Source organism: Triticum urartu, chromosome 5A, assembly GCF_056163025.1.
Source record: "Triticum urartu cultivar PI428250 chromosome 5A, HENAU_Tu73, whole genome shotgun sequence".
NCBI classification, from domain to species: domain Eukaryota; kingdom Viridiplantae; phylum Streptophyta; class Magnoliopsida; order Poales; family Poaceae; genus Triticum; species Triticum urartu.
In genome coordinates this window covers 669,793,671-669,816,117 of record NC_141877.1, presented here as the reverse complement: position 1 = coordinate 669,816,117, position 22,447 = coordinate 669,793,671, and the positions used below count along the sequence as shown (strand labels likewise).

At 48.5% G+C, this 22,447-nt stretch overlaps 2 protein-coding genes across 2 annotated transcripts; one reads left to right on the top strand and one right to left on the bottom strand.

Annotated features, from left to right (window-relative positions):
* Positions 1–3,792: 3,792 nt before the first annotated feature.
* On the top strand, positions 3,793–5,771 carry LOC125511527 (tubulin beta-2 chain). Its single transcript, XM_048676917.2, has 3 exons — positions 3,793–4,293; positions 4,431–4,700; positions 4,795–5,771. The coding sequence occupies exons 1-3, from the start codon at positions 3,900–3,902 to the stop codon at positions 5,472–5,474; spliced, it is 1,344 nt and encodes a 447-aa protein (XP_048532874.1). The 5' UTR covers positions 3,793–3,899; the 3' UTR covers positions 5,475–5,771.
* Positions 5,772–9,142: 3,371 nt separating this feature from the next.
* LOC125511526 (uncharacterized) lies at positions 9,143–12,825 on the bottom strand. Its single transcript, XM_048676916.2, has 6 exons — positions 12,377–12,825; positions 12,238–12,293; positions 11,155–11,280; positions 10,619–10,762; positions 10,104–10,367; positions 9,143–9,942 (listed from the first exon to the last, which is right to left on the bottom strand). Exons 1-6 carry the CDS (start codon positions 12,789–12,791, stop codon positions 9,592–9,594), a joined length of 1,356 nt encoding a protein of 451 aa, XP_048532873.2. The 5' UTR covers positions 12,792–12,825; the 3' UTR covers positions 9,143–9,591.
* Positions 12,826–22,447: the final 9,622 nt, after the last annotated feature.

The window sequence follows — 22,447 nt, the reverse complement described above, 5'->3', positions numbered from 1 at the left end:
CTGACAGTAGGAGCGCTTGTGCATGAATGAATATGATCGATGATCTTGTCAGCTTTTTCTTGCGTGGTTTCTTTCAGCTCGTCGTCAGAGATGGACCGAACAGGCACGTGAAAGTGTTTGATGCGTGGCGTGAGGAACATCTCAGCCAGCCAAATGAGAAGAGGCAGAGCATGCATGCAGCTGGCCGCACTTGCACATGGAGCTGGCGGTGGCGGCACAAAGAGGAAGAATCCCAACAAGAGTAGTAGACGGGTATGAGCGTCCGTGGGACGGCGGAGCAGGCATTTGAACCCACCACTGCTCATGTGGAGCAGCGGCCGGCGGGGGAAGTAAACGACAGAGGGCGGCGTGGATTGAGCAGCCCTCATGGAGCTGTGCGCAGGCCGGGAGAGGCCAGCTTCAACAGACGAGCGACGACGAAGCAGATCTAGAACTGCACCATGCCCACCGGCGATCTTCTAGTGCAATGCCGAGGGCCAGCTCCTTGTCGACATCGATGCCATCGTCGGCCGGCTGCCGGATCTTGACATGCTCGCCGGAGACTAGATTGGATCGAATTGGAGAAGGGGAGGAGAAAAGACGGAGCTTGAACAGAGCAAAGAGAGCGTGGGTTTCTCGATTGGGGTGTTTTGTGGGAACGGATTAGGGTCGACTATGGGTCAGGCTGACGCGACAGACCTACTCGGGCCACTTTATATCCGTCTTATATTTAGGCCTGATATAAAGGATGACGGACAGTCCGGACATTTAAGACAAATTTAAGGTGTATGAATGGGTCGATCTTTTTGACCGGTGAGCCCGCTCGCGCATTCGAGACGTCCAGCTATAGATGGTGTAAAGCACTCGGTGTTGTACTCGTATGATTCTGTGTTTAACATAGTATGTTTTACTTTCTTTTGACAGTTCAAAATCTCCTTTATTCTTTTTTTTGCAATGAAAATCTCCTTTATTCAATCACGAGAATAGTACGTAGAATCATTTCCAAGCCTGGAGACAGTAGCCTCAGAGGCATCTTCTAACCAAACATTGGAGGATTAAAGCTAGTTCATGTGCTACTTAAGTAAATTCTCTATGGCTAGCAGATAATTTGTTTTACTTGGTTGCTAAGAGCACCTGCAGCCGGGCGCCTCAAACCTGCTTCCTACGTCCAGCAGGCCGCCCAATCATATTTTTTCAACCCAGACGAACGCCTCAAACGTCCGAACTGACCGGCATTTCTCATGTCTAGTCCAAATATGAAGCGGATATGGGGGCGTCCGGGCATGCCCGTCACGTCGGACTGATGAAGAGGTCTTAGCCAGAAATGCCCTCAAATCTGGCGGTCCGAAGCTCGTCTTCTCTGTCGGACCGGTGACGCCGCGTAGCGCAGCTCTGGCGGGCCGCGTAGTGCCTTGCCCGGCTATTTAAGTCGACCAGCAACACCGAAACCGTACCATCCATCCACACTCATGTCCGCCGTCGCCGCCACTTCCCACTCCACCCGTCCGTCTAGTAGCCATACCTCCACGCCACCGGATGAGAAGCAAGTCATTTCTGACGCCGGAGCTCTTTGAGCAGATCCAGGCTAAGCGCGAAGCCCGGATCGCCGCAGGGCTACCTCCGGATGCAGTGGATCCGGAGGAGGAGGAGGTGGAGGTGGAGGAGGACGATAGGAGAACGACTTTGAGGAGGAGGAGGAGGAGGATGAGCCGGAGGAGGAGGATGTGGGGGATGCTGGCGACGGGGATCTGCAGGCGGAGCAGCAAGCCATCATCGATTCCTTTCGATCGGAGTCGGCTGCGGAGGCAAGACACTGTCGGCGGCAGGAGATGGAGGCGCAGCAGGCCACGGAGGAGGCGGAGATGCTCACCTATATGGATGAGGTCGAGCAGGAGGAGGATGAGTCGGGGCCCTCCTCCCCGCCCTTCCAGCCGGCGCCCGGCACCGTCGGCGTGGACATCTTCGAGGACGAAGACTAGTTAGGGAAGTACGTAGTATGTAGTATGCAAGATTTCTTTGCAAGCTTTGTATGGACCTAGGGGATGAAATATGAGAGAGACGGATGCAGAGTAGCTATTTTAAGACGTGCCCGATCATTATTTGCGGACGCGTCTGGGCATGTCTGCGGGCATTTGAAGGACGAATTGGCCAAATCCAGCTATAGATGCTCTAAAGATCCCAAAAGGTTTTATGTACAGGGAATTTTTTGGGTTTGTAGAATTAATAAGCACTAGCTAGCATATTCCAAATCCCTTAATTTTTTTTGGTTGGCATAAGTAGTAATTATCTCCTTAGGATATCTCCAACACTGATTCTTAAACCGTCCGCATATGTTTGGACCATGTTGTCCGGACCGCGGAAGTCATTCAACACGATCTTGTATCGGTCCGCGACGCGATCCGGGCGTACTTTCTTCGGTAAAACGGAGATAAACGTGGGGGAGCTTTCTGGGCGTCCGAACAGCAGACACACCCGCTTCTGACCGCCCTGGCCCACCCAAACCCTCCACCTATCCCTCCCGGTTTTCTTTTCGATGCACGCGCCGCTTATTGCTCTGCATTCATGTCGGCCCAGAGCACACAACACCCGACATTGATGCCGTGATGTGACCAGAGGGAGGGAGACACTGGCCGACGCGACCTCTCGGGAGCCGCATCTTCAATGCCGACACAGCTTCCCGATGAACCAAGTCTGCCGTTGCGCCCCATTAAAGAGGCTGGCCGGCCCTTCACATGGCCTGGCCTCGGCTATATAAGCAGCGCTCTGGCGCCATCCACATCGCAATCTATCTGCTCTTCCTCCTCCTCCTCCTTCCCTCTCCCCGCCCATCTCCCTCCACAACTGCGGGATGTGCAAAATCATGGGCTTCGGTGCCGACAGGCGGCAGTTCCGGGACGGGCTCCAGCGGATCGTGGCAACATCGCCCTCGAACTCCGGGGCGCTGTCCTCATCGGCGGGCGGCTCCTCGACGAAGTCAGAGATTGTCATCTCATCCAGCAATGTGGATGACCAGCCGCCGCAGCAGTAGTCCGCGCTAGTGGCGACGGGCCTGGTGTACGCTGCCACCGCCGCGGAGTACGAGGAATAGATCGAGGTGATGCTCCGTCGCTCCGTGCTCCACCTGAACGGCCCTGCTCCGCCACCAGGGACGCTCCTCCCTGTGCAGCAGGAACCGGCATTCGCTCTGCGCTCTCTGTCGCGCGATCACGGCGTCCAAATTAAACCTCGCGTGAAGGAAGAGCGCCTCTCGCCGCTGCGCCGACATGTCAAGGAGGAGCGCCTCTTGCCGCCGCCCCGACACGTCAAGGAAGAGCGGTTGCCTCCACCGCCCCGGCGCGTCAAGGAGGAGTGCTACACGCCACCGCCCCTACCCAATGCGATCGCAACAATGGCGCGCGGTCGTATTCTCCAGTACCTTGGCAGAGGCGGCGGGTGTTCGTCGCCCCGAAGCGCTATGACGGCGTAGGCGTACGCAAGAGGGTGGCGGACCTGGCCCAAGTTCGCGGACTCCCCGATGTCATGTCCCCACACATCGTGGCGGACCTGGAACTAACGTTAAGTGATTTCGAGTGCTCTTGACTTTGTTGAGTTTCACCATGATGAAGCCGTCAACAAAATTCACCTCCCCTCGGCGCCGCCCACCCAAGAAAGAAGTAACCGTTACCACGAGGGACCAGGCCGGCGACCGCCCCACGCAAAAATCGCTTCTTTTCTCCCCCCCAAAATTTCAAAATTCGAACTCCCCCTCAAACTAACGATCCACCAACGCCGTCAGCCCCACCCCTCCCCCCTCTATAAATCCCGCCCCACCAAACCCTACCACCCCACTAACGCCATCCCCCGATTCCCCACCCCCCACCGGCGCCGCCGCACCGCACCTCGCCGCCGTTCGCCCGCCCGTCCTCCGAAACGAAGGGAAGATGAGGGAGATCCTGCACATCCAGGGCGGGCAGTGCGGGAACCAGATCGGGGCCAAGTTCTGGGAGGTGGTGTGCGCGGAGCACGGGATCGACCCCACCGGCCGCTACGCCGGCGACACCGACCTCCAGCTCGAGCGCGTCAACGTCTACTACAACGAGGCCTCCTGCGGCCGCTTCGTGCCCCGCGCCGTCCTCATGGACCTCGAGCCGGGGACCATGGACTCCGTCCGCTCCGGCCCCTACGGCGGCATCTTCCGCCCCGACAACTTCGTCTTCGGCCAGTCCGGCGCCGGCAACAACTGGGCCAAGGGCCACTACACCGAGGGCGCCGAGCTCATCGACTCCGTCCTCGACGTCGTCCGCAAGGAGGCCGAGAACTGCGACTGCCTCCAAGGTCTCTGCTTTTTCTTCTCCCCCTGTTTCTTCCCCGTTCCTCTGTTACGTTCACCCGTCCGCCCTCCGCGCCGTCGGCGTAGTTGGATCTGGAGCGGAAGGGAAGCGTTGGCTGACGGATCTGTGCGGGCATGGCAGGTTTCCAGGTGTGCCACTCGCTGGGCGGCGGCACCGGCTCCGGCATGGGCACGCTGCTCATCTCCAAGATCCGGGAGGAGTACCCGGACCGCATGATGCTCACCTTCTCCGTCTTCCCCTCGCCCAAGGTCTCCGACACCGTCGTCGAGCCCTACAACGCCACCCTCTCCGTCCACCAGCTCGTCGAGAACGCCGACGAGTGCATGGTGCTCGACAACGAGGCGCTCTACGACATCTGCTTCCGCACCCTCAAGCTCACAACCCCGAGCTGTAAGATTCCTCCATCATTTCTGCAGCCTTTGCATTCTTATTACTGTTTGATGATTGCTGATGCCTGATGTCCACTGATCAAACAATCCAACAGTCGGCGACCTGAACCACCTCATCTCGGCCACCATGAGCGGGGTCACCTGCTGCCTGCGCTTCCCGGGGCAGCTCAACTCGGACCTCCGCAAGCTGGCCGTGAACCTCATCCCGTTCCCGCGGCTGCACTTCTTCATGGTGGGCTTCGCGCCGCTCACCTCGCGCGGCAGCCAGCAGTACCGCGCGCTCACCGTGCCCGAGCTCACCCAGCAGATGTGGGACGCCAAGAACATGATGTGCGCGGCCGACCCGCGCCACGGGCGCTACCTGACGGCCTCGGCCATGTTCCGGGGCAAGATGAGCACCAAGGAGGTGGACGAGCAGATGCTGAACGTGCAGAACAAGAACTCGAGCTACTTCGTGGAGTGGATCCCCAACAACGTCAAGTCGACGGTGTGCGACATCCCGCCCACGGGCCTCAAGATGGCCTCCACCTTCATCGGCAACTCGACGTCCATCCAGGAGATGTTCCGGCGCGTGAGCGAGCAGTTCACGGCCATGTTCCGGCGCAAGGCCTTCCTGCACTGGTACACGGGGGAGGGCATGGACGAGATGGAGTTCACCGAGGCCGAGAGCAACATGAACGACCTCGTGTCCGAGTACCAGCAGTACCAGGACGCCACCGCCGACGAGGAGGGCGAGTACGAGGACGAGGAGGACGACGCCGACCTCCAGGACTAGAGATCAACCGAGTACCGCGTATGATTATTGGTTCTCTTCTTATGTTAATTTGATGATTGCTTTAGGCTTGTGTAGTGCTGTTTCTGTCTTTCTTGGTGGGTGCTGTTGTTGAGGAGCAGAAAACTCATGGAAGGGTGGTTGCTGGTGAGATAGCTTGGTATAACCTCTGGCACAATTGCTGTGTGCAAGCAACGCCCTGTTGCGTTCTACTGGTAGTGGTGTGTGTTGTCTGGTGTCCAGTGTCTAACTATCATGTTCAAATCTAATGTAATTTGAAGTTGCTTGCGTCTGATTTCAGTTCATGATTTGTGGTATGCTCTTGATCTTGTTCTGTTTCATGCTGTGAAATGAAATGTTAGCTAGCACTGCTAGGGAGCTTCTTCTCCTCTCAACGTTGTTGCTGTCGATCTGCAAATGGCGATGACAGATTGTACACCATCTTTCTGTTCCAGTGTTTACATATTATTGGTTGCAGTACACATATGCCAGCATTGTCTGGCTGTAGTTGTCCATCCATGGATCTTGTTCTCTGCATGCTGCACCACAGTTGGTGATGGCCATGCCAGCATTGACTGGCTGTAGTTGCTTGGGCAGATCGCATCACATGGACGCATGTGTAGCAGCACAGCACACTTTGCCGGACAGCAAAGTTGCTCCTTTTTTCCCATTCTGCATTGGTTTACAAACCCCCCTGTGCATGGGATAGATCTATGTATCATTTACTATTACCTCCGTTCCAAATTACTTGTCTTAGATTTGTCTAGATCGGATATATATATATATATATATATATATATATATATATATATATAATAAATTGTGCTACGTTGGACCGGTCTTATTATCTCAAGTTGCTTGTGAGATTCTGTCTGTTTGACCGGTCATCATCTTGTTCCTCTCGCTGCTCTGTTTCTGAGCTAGTAATTTATATATCTACCTTGCGATTCGTCTATCTTATCCTCTGTGTAGCTGGGTCGATCTCCAAGCAGGCAACAGCACCAGTTTATGCTGCTGCCTTCGAGGATCATGCACACAGACACACTACAGAGACTGAGGCCATCAAGCAAGATTCTGCATATGCATGTGGCCATCCACTCTAGATCCACTGACGCGATCTCGACGAGATGACTTGGAGATGCAGCAATGGATGGAGTTATCTTGTTCATGGATCTTGTTCTCTGCCTGCCACACTAGACCAATGGATGGAGAGGCAGATCACATCACATGGACGCCATGTGCAGGTGCAGCACAGCAAAGTGTATGGAGTAGAATAGATCCCTCATCTATCATTACTAGGAGCACTGGAGTAGGCTACAGTTTAGTGCTGCTCACTCAACAGTTATGTCCCTGCCACTGCAGTGTTGAGCCATGAGATGAGATGAGGCTGTCCTACGTTTGATCGGTCGTATCTCAACCCGCTGACAGATTACATCTGTTGGACAGATCGTATATCTGTTTTCTGATTCTTCTACTATCTTATCTGGTGTGCCATTGGATTGGTTTCATCTCCATTAAGGTAACAGCACTACTCTCTCCCTCCTAAGACATTTTTGACACTACTACATTAGTGTCTGGAAAACATCTTACATTATGACAAGGAGGGAGCAGTTTTTACCACGGCCTTCGAGGATCACCATCATCTTGTTCTCTTCTTCTATCTTATCTCATGTGCCATTGGATTATTGGTTTCATCTCCATCAAGGTAACAGCACTAGTCCCTCCCTCCGATAATGTAAGACATTTTTGACATTTAATGTAAGACGTTTTTTTTTGACACTATATTATGAGACGGAGGAAGTAGTTTTTACCACCGCTTTCGAGGATCATGCACACAGACATACTCCCTCTGTCCCAAAGTAAGTGTCTCAACTGATCGATCCTCGACCCCGTGTCGTCCCCATGGGTGACCCGAGAGTAAACCCTAGCCGCCGCCACTCGACCCTACTCGCGTCTCTCCCTTCCTCGCTATGGTGGACTGGTCGCCAGCGCCTCCGGTCAGATCTGTCATGGCCATCTCCTCCGTCGGAGGTGGTCGGCCTGACGCTGGATGGTCAGATCTTGAGATCCGTCATTTAGCTCCGGTTGGGAGTCGACAAGACGTAGTTGCTGGTGAAAACCGAGCTGATGGCAGGCGATGGCGGCGTTCTGCATCGTTACCTTGATGAAGGCATCGTCGTGTAACTACTGTCGACCAACTCGTGCTGCTCCGGGGGAAACCCTAGGATCTGGTCTTCCAGATCGGACGATGGCGGTACTACGGTGTCGTTTTCTCTCATGGAAGCATCGTTTGTGGAGCAGTGCTGGAAGACGGAGGCAGGAGGTGGAGCGGCTTCGTTTTGCACGAAGCCTTTGGTGGAGATGTCAAGTCATGCCTGGCCGACAGGTGCTACGCTGTGTCGTGCCTTGTTGGCACGTGCTACACCCGACAGATCTTCCAGAATCTTCGCGTCTGGATGGACGAGCGCGGGGCGGTGGCACCGTTGGGCGGCGTGGTGGCGTCGGCGGATGGAGGGACTGGTAAGGATGATGCAGATCTCTCTCCTGAAGATGGGTCAGCAGTCCGATGAAGATGACAGCGTCTAGAATGTTTGCATGTGGTGTACACTTTAGGTCTGCTGCACCGGCTGTTGGTTCCGATACGTTATGTGGATGGATCGACGACAATACTGGGTTTAGATATGGGGAGTGAGAGCACTCCACATTATCGATTTTTGTAGGTGTGAGTGATGGCTTCGGGTGGCTTGATGTATGTTCTTGTTAGACCTTTGTTGAATAATAAATAAAGATGGTCGTATGCATCGATTGATGCAGAGGCCCGGGGTCTTAACCTCCTTTTCCAAAAAAAGTATAACTTTACACTAAAGTTAATACAAAGTTGAGACACTTATTTTGAGATGAAAGGAGCGGTAGAGAGAGGCCATCAAGATTCCTCCTATGCATTGCCACCTCTTCATTCAACCTACTCCAGATCCACTAGCATTGCCACCTCTTCATTCACCTACTCCAGATCCACTAGCCTGATCTGAAGAAGAAGAAAAGTTTGAGATAGCTTGGAGATGTAGCAATGGAGTTTCTTCATCTGTACTACACTATTACTAATGTCTGTTATCAGGCTCATTATATGCAGTGATATTATCAGGCTCTGGTGGGGTATATATGTGAGCTTGCTACTACAGTACTATACTTGATGACCACTTGAGCCTACCGCAACTGATGCTCATCACCTCAGATGTTTCTCTAGGCAGGCAGGGGAACCATGGATCTGGATGATCAGTCACTCACATTTATCCCTGAGAGGCTGAGACCAACATGATGTCCCAATTCACCGTTGCATCTCCGTCCAGTACATTGGTTGGTGCTACTACAAAGCAAAACACAATGGACACAAATGTCACAAATGACTCTGTTACATCCGAAGCAACGCTAAGATTCAAAAGGCATCATTGTGCGCGCGGAGATCGATCTTCGCTGGATGAGAATGGAACAACGCCCAGACCGATCATGGCGTCAAGTTCGAGCGCCGGCAGACCTTGATTGAATCTTCAGACCGTTCTTGCCTTCCTATGGCAGCACACTCCCAGGTTCCCACAAACTGCCTTCTAAATCATGTAAGGGAATGGTTCAGCTCAAGAGCGCGCGCCCCCTTGCGCCGGATGCATATCGATAGATTTGATGACGAAAGAGGCACTGGTGCCACTCAGTCTATATGCAGCTGACCAACATAGTTATCAACAGGAAAGAACCAAGAGTACAATGTTCACTCTATCAACAGAAGAAGAGAAAAACTAAGACTAAACTCAGTTACACAGTGGTCACAGAAGCGCAACTATCTAATGCATGTGCTTCTGTACCACCTTGAGAGGCAAATGTATCACAGTATTGTTCAATCAAATACAGTGACGCGAAGTTGTTAAGCCACTCCAAGAGAGGGCTCGACATCGATCTTGCTTGATTCATTCCGTTCTGCTGAAGTAAACGACGCATATTCTGGATTCAGATTAACTACTCCAACAAAGGGCTTGGCATCAACCCCATCTGATTCGTTCTGCTCCACGGAAGTACGAGGTGCATATTCTGGATTCAGATTAACCAGTCTGACAAAGGGCTTGACATCAATCTAGCTTGATTCGTTCCGTTCCACAGGGGTATGAGGTGCATATTCTGGATTCGGAATAACCAGTCCGACAAAGGGCTTGACATCAATCTCGCTTGATTCGTTCCGTTCCACGGGGGTACGAGATGCATATTCTGGATTTGGATTCAGCAATCCAACAAAGGGCTTGACATCAACCTCATCTGATTCGTTCTGCTCCACGGAAGTACGAGATGCATATTGTGGCTTGGAGCGATCACTGGGTAGAGTGCTGCCATTTCCGGTGGCACCTTGCGTGTTAGGATAACACGGAATGGCTGCCCTAGGTGCGTTGTTTGGAGAGAACAAATTGTTGTGAAAGCTTCCGAGAAGTGCCTGAAAGAAGCACATTTTAACTTAGTAACTGGATCAAGGTCTGCTGTCTCATCACTCGTCAGTTTCATGTAGGCATATAACAAAGGACTGAAATAGAAGAATGCAGTTCCTTATATTCTAGAAAGAAGCAAACTATTTTGGATTGAGGGCTTGACACCAACCTGATATGATTCACGCTGTACCACGGGAGTACGAGATGCATATTCTGGATTTAGATTAACCAGTCCAACAAAGGGCTTGACATCAACCTCACTTGATTCATTTTGTTCCATGGAAGTACGAGAAGCATATACTGGATTGGAACGCTCACTGGGTAGAGTGCTGCCATTTGCGATGGCACCTTGCGTGTTAGGATAACACGCAATGTCTGCCCTAGGTGCGTTGTTTGGCAAGAATGCACTGTTGTGAAAGCTTCCAAGAATTGCCTGAAAGAAGCATATTAAATAAGTTATGTGCTGTTATCACTTTGTCTGTTTCATGTAGGCATATAACAAAGGGCTGAAATAGAAGAACGCGGTTTCTTATACTCTTGAAAGAAGCAAATCTATTTTGTAGCAGATAACACTTGCTCATTAACATATTTCTCCTACGACAAATATGGAGGAAGTTTGAACACTAAATAACTGTTTACAGCAATGAAATGAACATTTTTACACGTTCTAACATCTTTACATACCTGGACAGGAGTTTCAGCTATGAGAGGTCCAGCTATAATGCCACTGATCACAAAACTATTGACAGAAGCAAGGGTAATACGCAGAGATCGATGGTCATTAGATGTCAAAATGGATCCAGAAAGCCGGATGATTTCTAAAGGACCCTGCAGAAATTGAATTAAGAGTTATGGAAACCAAATTTCAATGGATGAATAGAACTCATAAGAAAACTGTGCTCACACGGAAACATGGACCTCTGTAATCACAAATACTCCCTCCGTTCCGAATTACTTGTCGCAGGTATGGATGTATCTAGATGTATTTTAGTTCTAGATGCATCCATTTCTGCGACGAATAATTTGGAACGGAGGGAGTATAACTGAGACAAAAACTGCAACGTTCCCCACAGGCCTTCTTCATGTAATTTGACACTGACACTTGTTCAAAACAATCACTTGACCCACATTTCCATCTTTAGAATTTCATGCTAATGATGTTTGCGATGTTGAATAACTGTAAAAAGAATATGTTAAATCTTGAGGAGCTAAGGTCAAACCTTGTGATTTAGAATGACACCAGATGGCTGGAGTAGAACTGCTTCCCTAACAGACCCAAGAGCTGAAAGAATGCAGATGGCCTTCGAATTCAGCTGTGAGACCGCCATGACCCTTGATATGATATCCTGCAGAACAATTTTCAGATGATGAAATTTCTTGCCACATTTAATTGGAGAGAGTATGTTCAGTGACCAAACATTGCCCCTCTGTTATGAGGTTCATCCAAATGTTAAGACCTTTGCATATCATGTATATAGAAACAGGGGGGTTTCACAGCAAAAGGAAACCCACGGGCTAAGACAAACACATGTTCTTCTGTGCAGTGTTCTGGCCCTATTGACCATTATATTCTCTTTCCTTCTAGAGATATGACTGTATAACTTGTGCCAAATTAAAATAAAGATTCACTTGTGCTGAAATTGGGTACTGACTTCACCCCATCCAACTTGTCATCAGTGTTTGGTTCAGCTAATAGGTTCATTTGCATCAATAGGTTAAAACAGTAAGCATTGGCCTCGTTTGCAATTTTACGTCAAAGCAATAATAAACTTCTAAAGATTAGCCTTTTTTTGAAGATTACAGATCGCGACCGAGGTCCTATGCTGCAATAGAAGTCCAACTAAGCTGCAACTAGAGCAATGAACAGCTCATAGTGCCACACACAACGCTCTGCACATGCTCCCTCCGTTCACAAAAATTAAGATGTTTTGGATATTTCAATATGGACCACATACATACTGAAATGAGTGAACAAACACACTAAAACGTGTCTATATACATCCGATTCAGAAAAAAGGTTAGAGCATCTTCTGTTTGTGAACTGCGGGAGTGGTTTCTATGGACGGTTGCACATTCCAAGGCTCTTTAACAAGAATTTCTTCTCCATTGAGGGGCATAGGAAATCAAGACAAGCTCTCTGCACACAATTTCCATTGAGGGGGCGGCGAAAGCGAGCCTTTGCATCATCGAAATGAAACATATGTGGCTTGTTTGGGTTCAGAGTATCAGCAGGGCATAGTCATTCAGAGCTTTTTGGTTCAGTTGTAATTGTACATGAATGAACAGAGAGTCGAGCAGCATACCTCTCCCGCAGCAATGGTGAGCACGTGCGGCTGGAGCCCGCCCAAGTCCCCTTGCCCTGTCCACGGCCACAAGCGAGGATGTCAGCAAACACTAGGAGGTCAAGCATCCATGAGCATGCATCGGGACGAGAAGGCTCACCGTGGGCGGTCGGCGCCGGATTCGGCCGCGCAGCCGGCGAGGGCGCGAACCCCGGCGGCGGCCCGAGCCCCGGCGTTGGCGGCAGGCAGGCGACCTTGCGGGGGCGCCCGCGGCGCCTCTTCTCCGCCGGAGGCGGCAGCGGCGCCCGCGGCGGGGGAGGGGGAGGGTAGACGGGGCGGGGGATCGGCTCGGCGAGCCGCGGCGGCGGGGCGACGCGGGTGCGCATGGCCCACACGATGGGCGACGGGCCCCGCAGCCTGTGCAGGCCCGTCGGCGCCTCCATTGGCCGCGTCTGGGAGGCGGCCTGAGGCCTAGAGGCAGCCGACGGCGGCGGCGGCGGCGGAGGAGGAGACGGCGAGGAGGTGGCTGCCACAGAGTCCTCCCCGGTTGACACCGCCGCTTCCGTTTCTTTCATTTTTTAAAATATTCGTGCTGATGTTGAAGTTTGTTCCGCTTATTGGAACTTGTTTGGGATTTATTCTATTTTAGTATAAGAAATGCATATACCAAGAAGGGTATAAATGCTTGATCCATTATATTTATACAAATATAAATGCCACGCGTTTTCTGTTTTCTTCCTGAGGAAAGGTCTCAAAGGACCCGGAAGCGGCGGTACACGGCAGTTTGCGTCATGTCCTAAAAGAAACTTTTATACAAATATAAATGTCCCACTTTTTCCTTTTCTTTCGCAGGAAGGGTCTCGAAGGACCCAGGGCGGGGGGTACATGGTAATTTATATGAGCCCCCCCTCCCCAAATATAAGTGCCACGTATTTTTCTTTTTCTTCTCGAGGAAGAGTCTCGAAGGACCCGGAAGCGGCGGTACATGGCAGTTTACGCCATATTCCAAAAGAAACTTTTATACAAATAAATGTCTCACTTTTTCCTTTTCTTCCGGAGGATGGGTCTCGAAGGACCTAGAAGCAGGCGGTACACGGTAATTTATATCAATCCACCCACCCTCCTCCCCAAATATAAATGCCACATGTTTTCTTTTTCTTTCACAGAAAGGTGCTGGAAGGACACTGAAGCGGTGGCACACGATTGTTTACATCAGGTCCCAAATAAAAATAAATATTAGAGACAATAACTCCTTGACTTACGCAAAGAAGACCCCAGACAATGAAAGAAAATATGAGCGGTCTAAATTAGCTTCTCCACATTTGTAATCTTGCCGTTGCTAGGGATAGGCCAGTTGAGACGACGGGTCCTCCACAACACCCCTTTCAGCAGGGGCGCACACCCAAGACAAAAACCATGAAAGTTGAGAGGAAGCTACATTGTCTCCCCTTAGGCAGGCAAGCCAAGCCTCCCTTCCACTAGTGATGCACACCAAGAAAAGAAACCATGAACTTTGAGACGAAGTTATACTGTCTCTCCTTAAATAGCCAAGTAGAGAGGAATGATATCAGCAGCCCTTCGGTCAGAAGGATCAAACGTCATGCCATGAAGGCCAACAATCAACGGTTGCCACCAAAGCTTCTTATCAGACCTCGTCTATGATCATGGGCTCCATCCTCTTTCATGGGGTCCAACTATCTGCCACTTCGCTGCTCCTTATCCGTCTTTGATCATGGATGCCGCCATGTTTCAGGCGCGGGATGCATCCCCCCATCGAGGCAGTTTTTTTGGGTTTCGTTTTCCCTAGGTTTTTCTTGGGTTTATTTATTTTTAGTTCTTTGTTTTTTACTTTTTATTATTTTTGTTTTTCTCAGTTTTTCTCTGATAGGAATAGGGTGTCTTGCACTCCCGCACGGAGCACAAGTGTGCTTCTGCATGGAGCACATGTGTGCTTAGAATGGAAGCACCAGTGTGTTGTGCTCTTGCGTGGAGCACATCTGTTCTTCACCCCATGGAAAGCACAAGTTAGTTTACTTGAAAAGCACAGTTGTGTTCCCTTCTTTCCAGTTTTGGGAAGCTTTTACGCATTTTTGTTTGTTTCATGTGTGTTTTCATCACCGGTTTTTTATGGTTTTCTGTTTTCACATTTTCCCTATTTCTTTTGCGCTTTTCTTCTTTCTTTTCCCTTTTTGTCTATTTTTTAGACACATTTAAAAAAATTGAATACACTTCAAACATTTTTGGAATAGACGATGACCATTTTTCAGGCACACATCGAGCATTTTCCGAATACACGCCGAACATTGTTTGAATACATGTTGAACATTTTTCAAATATGCATTAAACATTTTCTAAATACATAATGAATATTTTTATACACACATTGAACAGTTTTCTGAAATTCCATTAACAATATTTTTAAACATGCGGACATTTTCTAAGTGTTAGCACATTTTGAAATGTCACGACTTTTTTTAGTGGTACGGTTTTTTTTAAATAAGCGAACATTTTCTACATTGTATGATTTTCTTTCAAAAGTAAGTCTCAAAAATATTTTTGATATGCGTGGACATTTTCTAAGTGTCACGAACATTCTTCTGAATTGTATGAAACAGTTTTATAAATCACAAGAACATCTTTGCACATTGTATAAATATTTCTTTTAAATATCAGAAACATATTTTGAAATGCCCAATTAATTGTTGGAGTTGTATGTTTTTTAGAAAAAAACTACATGATTGTTTGTAATATATTTCCTTTTAAAATATCACTAAATTATTTTTGAAACATGTCAATATTTCTTAAATGTCAGGAATAGTTTTTGAAATTGTGCGATTTTTTCTCACAACATGAGCATTTTTTAATGTGCATGAACACTTTTAAAATTGTAGTAAATAAAATTTTGAAATAGATGTACTTAGAATATTTAAAAATAAAAACAATAGAAAAAATATAAAAATATGAAAGAAACCAAACGAAGCAAACAAACATATGTGTTCCGAGCAACTGGGTCGGCCCACTTCGGAGGCTGCATGAGGCGAGCGGTTCTACCGTCTCATTACCTAGGGGCGTGTTTGGTTGTCTTCACCAATTTTGCCTGGATTGCATGTGTTTCTCTGATGGGCAAGGCTGAGGTAAAACGGTCCAAAAATTAGCATCTGTACATAGTTTGGTTGTCAGCATCTAGGCTGGTTGCACGAGAGAACTAATATTGACCCACCGTTTGGTTGGCCGCGTAGTAGCCGCACATATCACACGTTGTTTGGTTGTAAACTGCATAAGATGTTCTCACCACTTCTCATTAGTAGTGACCTTACCACACACGATCTGAACATAGTTTCAGTCCTAGCTACGAAACAAATGGCAATTCATACTAGCTACTATCAAATGACAGTAGAAATTATTAAGAGCCATATGACTGAATAGGGAAAAGTTCATCGATGCTAACTAGGTGGAAGTCCATCCTTTCCTCTTCCTCTTCCTCTTTTTTTGTCATTGTTGTTTCTTCTTCTTTGGCTTATTTTTCTTCTTCTCCTCATCTACTTCTTCTCTTTTGCTGTTGCTGTTGCTCTTCTTCTTCCTCAGATCTTTGTCCAACCTCTGTTATTCCACATTGCCTGTGCCCACTCTATCCTTTTGTTCTTCCAGGCTTCGTTGTCAAATGCTTCCACACCATGGTCGGAGCTGACAACATTGTCACGCGTCACATCTTCCTCCTCAGACATCAGTTCATCACAACCCCATTGCAGAATCCAGTGATGTAGAATGCAACAAGCAAGCACAAGCTTGACCCGAGCGAGGAAAGTGTGGAATGACTTCTAATCTAGGATCTTAAACCCATTCTTCAGAGCTCCAAATGCCCCCTCAACAACAACTCTAAGGCTAGAGTGTCTGAGATTAAACAGCTCCTGTGGAGTCCTAGGATAGTTCCTACCAGTGATCGACTCCTGGGGAGGGGAGGGTAGACCGGGCGGGGGATCGGCTCGGCGAGCCGCGGCAGCGAGGCAACGCGGGTGCGCATGGCCCACACGATAGGGGACGGGCCCTACAGCCTGTGCAGGCCCATCGGCGCCTCCATAGGCCGCTCCTGGGAGGCGGCCTGAGGCCTAGAGGCAGGCGACAGCGATGGCGACGGAGAAGGAGGAGACGACGAGCAGGTGGCTGCCACAGAGTCCTTCCCGGCTGACACTGCCGCTTCCGTTTCTTTAATTTTTAAAAATATTCGTGCTGATGTTGAAGTTTGTTCCGCTTATTGGAACTTGTTTGGGATTTATTTTATTTTATTATAAGGAATGCATACACCAAGAAGGGTATAAATGCTTGGATTAAACTAATATATATTATATTTATACAAATGTAAATGCCATGCGTTTTCTTTTTTCTTCGCGAGGAAGGGTCTTGAAGGACCCGGAAGCAGCGATACACCGTACACGACAGTTTGCATTAGATCCCAAATAAAAGTAGCATTTATACAAATATAAATGCCATGCGTTTTCTTTTTCTTCGGAAGGATCTCGAAGGCCCCAGAAGCGGTGGCACGTGATTGTTTATATCAGATCCCAAATAAAAACAAAGACTATAGATAACTCCTTGACTTATGCCAAGAGGACCCCAAATAGTGGAAGAAAATGTCGTTGCTAGGGATTATGACACTTGGGACGACGGGACCTCCACACCTTCCCTTCCAACAGCGACACATGCCGAAGAAAGAAACGATGGACATTGATACGAAGCTACACTGCCTCCCCTTAGGCAGCCAAGCCTCCCTTCGAGTAGCGACACACGCTAAAGAAAGAAACCATGTGAAGAAAATATGCCCTAGAGGTAATAATAAAATTGTTATTTATATTTCCTTACATATCATGATAAATGTTTATTAGTCATGCTAGAATTGAAGTTAATATTTCAAGAAAATGCCCGGATTAAGAGATGTGAAGTCTCCAATAAGTTCTATAGCTGCAAAATGGAGGAGAACAGTTGTAAGGGCATATTTATCCCTAAGATGTTTTGGTGATTGATGACAATGCATTTGCGGACTAATCGTGTGTCTCGAGTATTTCAGATATTTCATGACTAGGCACAAGACGGTTAGGAGCCCCTCGAAGATTATTGAAGACGGCGTTTTTTCTACGTTCCTTTTTTTGGTGGATTTGAGTCGTAGGAAAGCCGTACTATTAAGAGGGGGTCCGTTTTGGAAAGGTTTGGGTGGAATCGTCACGTACACGTTTACTCCTCTTTGCACCACCTTTCCCTTAGCACTTTGGAGCATCCTCCGTTTCTTCGTGTTTGTGCAAAAAGAAGTTTTCCTATTGTTGCTGTTCTGAGGCTTGCGGTAGTACTGCTCTTCGGAGCGGTAGTACCGCAAGCCCCTGCGGTAGTACCGCCTTTGCGGTAGTACCGCAGGTGGTCACGGTAGTACCGCTCCTTGGGAGCCGTAGTACCATGAGCCCTGGTTCGGCACAACACCAGTAGCGGAAGTAGGAGCAGATGTAATTTTTTACATCCGCTCTCCGCGTGGTAGTACCGCTTGCCTTCAGCGGTAGTACCGTGTCGGACTTTTGCACTATTTGAAAATCAGCGGAACTAGCCACGGCGTTTACTTGTCCACGGCCTTCCCAGGCTGGTCCAACCCTACCTTGCGGTAGTACCGCAAGGGGGTGCAGTAGTACCGTGAGGACTTGCGGTAGTACCGCTTGGCAGGCGTGATAGTACCGCATGTCGTGGGCTCGTTAAGTGAATAACGGTTGGATTTCTCTCTCCACTATATAAGGGGTATCTTCTTCTCCAAGTTGACCACCTCTTCCAACCCTAAGCTCCATTGTTGCTTCAAGCTCCATTTTCGCCCGATCTCTCTCCCTAGCCAATCAAACTTGTTGATTTTTTAGGGATTGGTTGAGAAGGCCTCGATCTACACTTCCACCAAGAGAAATTCGATTCCCCCCACTAATCCCTTGCAGATCTTGTTACTCTTGGGTGTTTGAGCACCCTAGACGGTTGAGGTCACCGCGGAGCCATATTCCATTGTGGTGAAGCTTCGTGGTGTTGTTGGGAGCCCCCGATTAAGTTGTGGAGATTGCCCCAACCTTGTTTGTAAAGGTCCGGTCGCCGCCTCCAAGGGCGCCAATAGTGGAATCACGTCATCTCGCATTGTGTGAGGGCGTGAGGAGAATACGGTGGCCCTAGTGCCTTCTTGGGGAGCATTGTGCCTCCACACCGCTCCAACGGAGATGTACTTCCCCTCAAAAGGAAGGAATTTCGGTAACACATCCTCGTCTCCATCGGCTCCACTCTTGGTTATCTCGTACCTTTACTTGTGCAAGATTATTTGTGTTATTTCCCTTGCTTGCTTGTGTGCTTGTTGTTGTTGTTGTTGCATCATATAGGTTGCTCACATAGTTGCTTGTCTAGACAACCTACTTTGATGCAAATTTTAATTTGGTAAAGAAAAGTTAAAAATTGTTAGTTGCCTATTCACCCCCCTCTAGTCAACTATATCGATCCTTTCAATTGGTATCAGAGCCTCGTCTCTTTACTAAGGACTTTGCCGTCCGAAGAGTATGGTTGACACCATAGACGGTGTGGAGGAGCACTCCGGTGTGAATCCGATCTCATCTATGGGCGACGGGGGAACCTCGGTCTCTCATGAGGAATTCAATGTGGCCTCAGAGACATTGAAAACCTCCATGACGACCGAGGTTGAAAGCATGTTTACTAAATTCATTGAAGGGCTTAAACTATCCACCACACCGTTGAAAGTGGGTGATCCCACTAACAAGGTGACAGATGCTAACTCCGACAAGGGGGAAGCTGCTAGTGAAAAGGCTCCTTCTTCTAGTGGTAAAAATGGCACCGACATCTTTGCCCATGTGGAACCTCCACTTGTTTATGGTGGACCGATTCCTTCCACTCATTTGAATCATGTCGGCCTCCCCCTAAGATTGTGAAAAATGAGGACTTTGATTCTTGGGTCTATCGGTTTAAGCATCATTTAAATCATGTGAATACTAATCTTTGGAGAATCATTGAAGAAGGTTTCTATCCACACGACCGAAGCAACTTCACTCCAAGAGAAGCCGCAGATAATCAATTCAATGAGAATGCTCTCTTCATCATCCAAGATGCAATTCCTCCCGAAGATCTTCCTCACCTCCGGCCCTACGCCATAGCCAAAGATGCATGGCACGAAGTTGTTTCTCTCTACCGGGGAAGCGCAAGAATTCAACGCTCCAACTATGAAGTGGTGCAAGATGAAGCCGATGAGTTTGCAATGAAGGAAGATGAAGAACCTCGTGAGCTTTATCGAAGAGTAACCAAACCCATGGTTTCACTCCGAGATCATGGGAGCAAGGACACAGATGACAATTGGATCAAGCGCAAATTCCTCAAGGCAATGATGCCTTACCACAAGGCTATGTCCTCGGTCATTCGTCAAAGGCCGGACTTCCACACCTTGTCCTCAAGTGAAGTGTTGGATGAGTTTGTGTCTATGAGCATCTTGGACAAGACCGCCGACAATGCGGTGCTTCGCTCTCAAAGGGCAAAGAAGCCCAACCTTGCATTGAAGGCCAAGGTTTGTGTTGAAGAAGAAGAAGAAGAGGAAGAAGAGGAAAGTAACCCCGAAGATACAAAGTATGCCTATCATGAACACATGGCACTTGCTTCAAGGCAATTTTGGAGCAAGAAAAACTCAAGGCCAAACTTCAACAAGAACAACTCAAGTGGCACGAAGAGCAAGCAACGTGTGAGGACTTGCTATAATTGTGGCAATGTGAGCCATTTTGTTGCGGAGTGCCCGTATGAGAAGAGGGAAGACAATGGTGGCAAGCTCATCCGAAAGGAGAAAGCCAAGTCTTTCCCAAACAAGAGCAACTTCACCAAGAAGACCCCTCACAAGGCGTTGGTGGTTCAAGAAGAGTACCATGAGGATGATGATGATGATGAAGATGGTGAGTCGGTTGCCATGGCCTCCGTTGCCATTACAACAACTCCACGAGTGTCTCTCTTCGACTCACGCAATGAGAACATCACCGCCAAGTGCCTCATGGCTAAAGCCACCAACAAGGTAACCCCAACATCAAAACTACCATCATTAACAATCCTTCCTTGACGGATTGCATTGATGAATATGAGGGATATAATGTGGAGGAAAATGAGTTTGAGTCCTTTATGGGTAAACTCAAGGGTAAATCCAAGAAGCATTTCGTTGCTCTCTTGGAACAACTTCGTGAAGCCAATGACATGATCGAGGCTCACGAAGATACTATCTCCAAGATGGAGGGGCATAGTCGTGACTATGCCGATGAGATTTCGGATCTTTCCAATGCTCTTGAGGAAGAGCGTGGTCTTCCTTTGGATCTTGAGGAGTCACACAACGTTGATCACGCTAAGTTAAAGAAAGATTTTGATCATGCTCTTGTTGTTTCTCGTGTGCTAAACTCCGAGAAGGCCAAGCTTGGGGTTGATCTTGCTAGACTCAAAGAGGAATTTGACCTACTTGACAAGGCTCACAAGGTCTTGAAGGGTGCTCATGCTAGCCTCAAAGAGTCTCATGATCAACTTCAAGTAAAGCTAACCAAGGAGAAAGCCACTTTTCCTCGTATGATGTTAATTGATAATGCAAATGCTACTAACCCATGTTGTGAGCATGTGCATCTTGTCGAGGAGAACGCTAAGTTGAAGGTGCAACTTGAGAAAGGTCTTGTGTCTTGCATACAAGGCGAGAAGAACCTCAACGACCTTTTGAGCAACCAAAAGGAAGTTGTGGCCAAAGAAGGGATTGGGTACGTGCCCAAGTCCAAGAACAAGAAGAAGAATGACAAGGCCAAACGACCTCCTCCTCTCAAGAAAACCTTTGTGAAGGAGGGAGAGGGTGCTACTAAGGATAAGGAGAAGAACACCGTGAGGGGTAGTGATGCCAAGAAGGGCAACGCTTCCCTTCCCAACAAAGTCGACGACTTTAACCCTTCTTATGTGTTGTGCCGTGCTAGTGATGGGCATGTTTATGCCAAATTTGTTGGTTCTCCTTATGAGTACATTGAATGGTCTATTTGGGTTCCTAAGACCCTTGTTACTAACATCAAAGGACCCATTACAAAATGGGTACCTAAAACAAAGCATTGATCTCTTGTAGGTGTTTGCTTCTGGTGGGGGATCATGGTTGCTCGATAGTGGAGCTACTAACCATATGACCGGAAGCAAGGACTTGGTGGTGGATGTGCAAAAGATTCCATCCATGCCCACCAACGTCGAGTGGGGTGACGCCTCGTCCTCTAAGGTATTAGGACTCGGCAAGGTTGTCATTTCTCATGATCTTACGATCGAGAAGGTCATGCTTGTTGAGTCCCTTACATACAATTTACTTTCCGTTCGTCAACTAGCACTCATGGGTTTTGCCACCTTCTTTGATGTTGATACCGTGGCCCTCTTGTGGAGCAAGACTCTTAAAGTAGCCTTTGTTGGGCATGTCGAAAATGGTCTCTATGTGATTAACTTTTCGGAGCGACTCACTAAGACCGCGACATGCCTAATGGCTAAAGTTGACGTGGGATGGCTTTGGCATCGTCGTCTAGCCCATGTCAATGTAACACCCATGATGCGGCTATATCTCCCACGTGTCGGAGCACGACTTAGAGGTATAACCGCATAGTAGGGATGTCGCAAGAGGGGTAATCTTTACACATCCCATGTACTGAATATGAAAGGGATAAAGAGTTGGCTTACAATCGCCACTTCACACAATACATAAATATAACATACATCAACCAGAATACAATCAAGGTCCGACTACGAAACCAAATAAAGAAAGACAACCCCAATTGCATAGATCCCTGATCGTCCCAACTGGGCTCCTCTACTGATCAAACGGCAACGAAACAACACAACGAACAAGATCTTGATCGAGATCTCACTCGAGCTGGGTTGCGTCACCTGCACTGGTATCATCGGCACCTACAACTGTTTGGAAGTATCTGTGAGTCACGAGGACTCAGCAATCTCACACCCTCGCGATCAAGACTATTTAAGCTTATGGGTAGGAAAAGTTAGTGAGGTGGAGCTGCAGCAAGCACTAGCATATATGGTGGCTAACATACGCAAATGAGAGCGAGAAGAGAAGCAAAGCAACGGTCGTGAAACTAGAAGTGATCCTGAAACTACTTACGTTCAAACATAACACCAAAACCGTGTTCACTTCTCGGACTCTGCCGGAAAGAGACCATCATGGCTACACACG

Excerpts from the sequence above, each read along its gene's own strand:
- LOC125511526 (XM_048676916.2), bottom strand. The coding sequence starts at position 12,791 with ATGAAAGAAACGGAAGCGGCGGTGTCAACCGGGGAGGACTCTGTGGCA. Across the intron at positions 12,294-12,376 it reads TCCGGCGCCGACCGCCCACG|GGCAAGGGGACTTGGGCGGG; the intron begins GTGAGCCTTCTC and ends GGCCGTGGACAG. Across the intron at positions 9,943-10,103 it reads TACAGCGTGAATCATATCAG|GCACTTCTCGGAAGCTTTCA; the intron begins GTTGGTGTCAAG and ends TGCTTCTTTCAG.
- LOC125511527 (XM_048676917.2), top strand. The coding sequence starts at position 3,900 with ATGAGGGAGATCCTGCACATCCAGGGCGGGCAGTGCGGGAACCAGATC. Across the intron at positions 4,294-4,430 it reads GAACTGCGACTGCCTCCAAG|GTTTCCAGGTGTGCCACTCG; the intron begins GTCTCTGCTTTT and ends CGGGCATGGCAG. Across the intron at positions 4,701-4,794 it reads CAAGCTCACAACCCCGAGCT|TCGGCGACCTGAACCACCTC; the intron begins GTAAGATTCCTC and ends ACAATCCAACAG.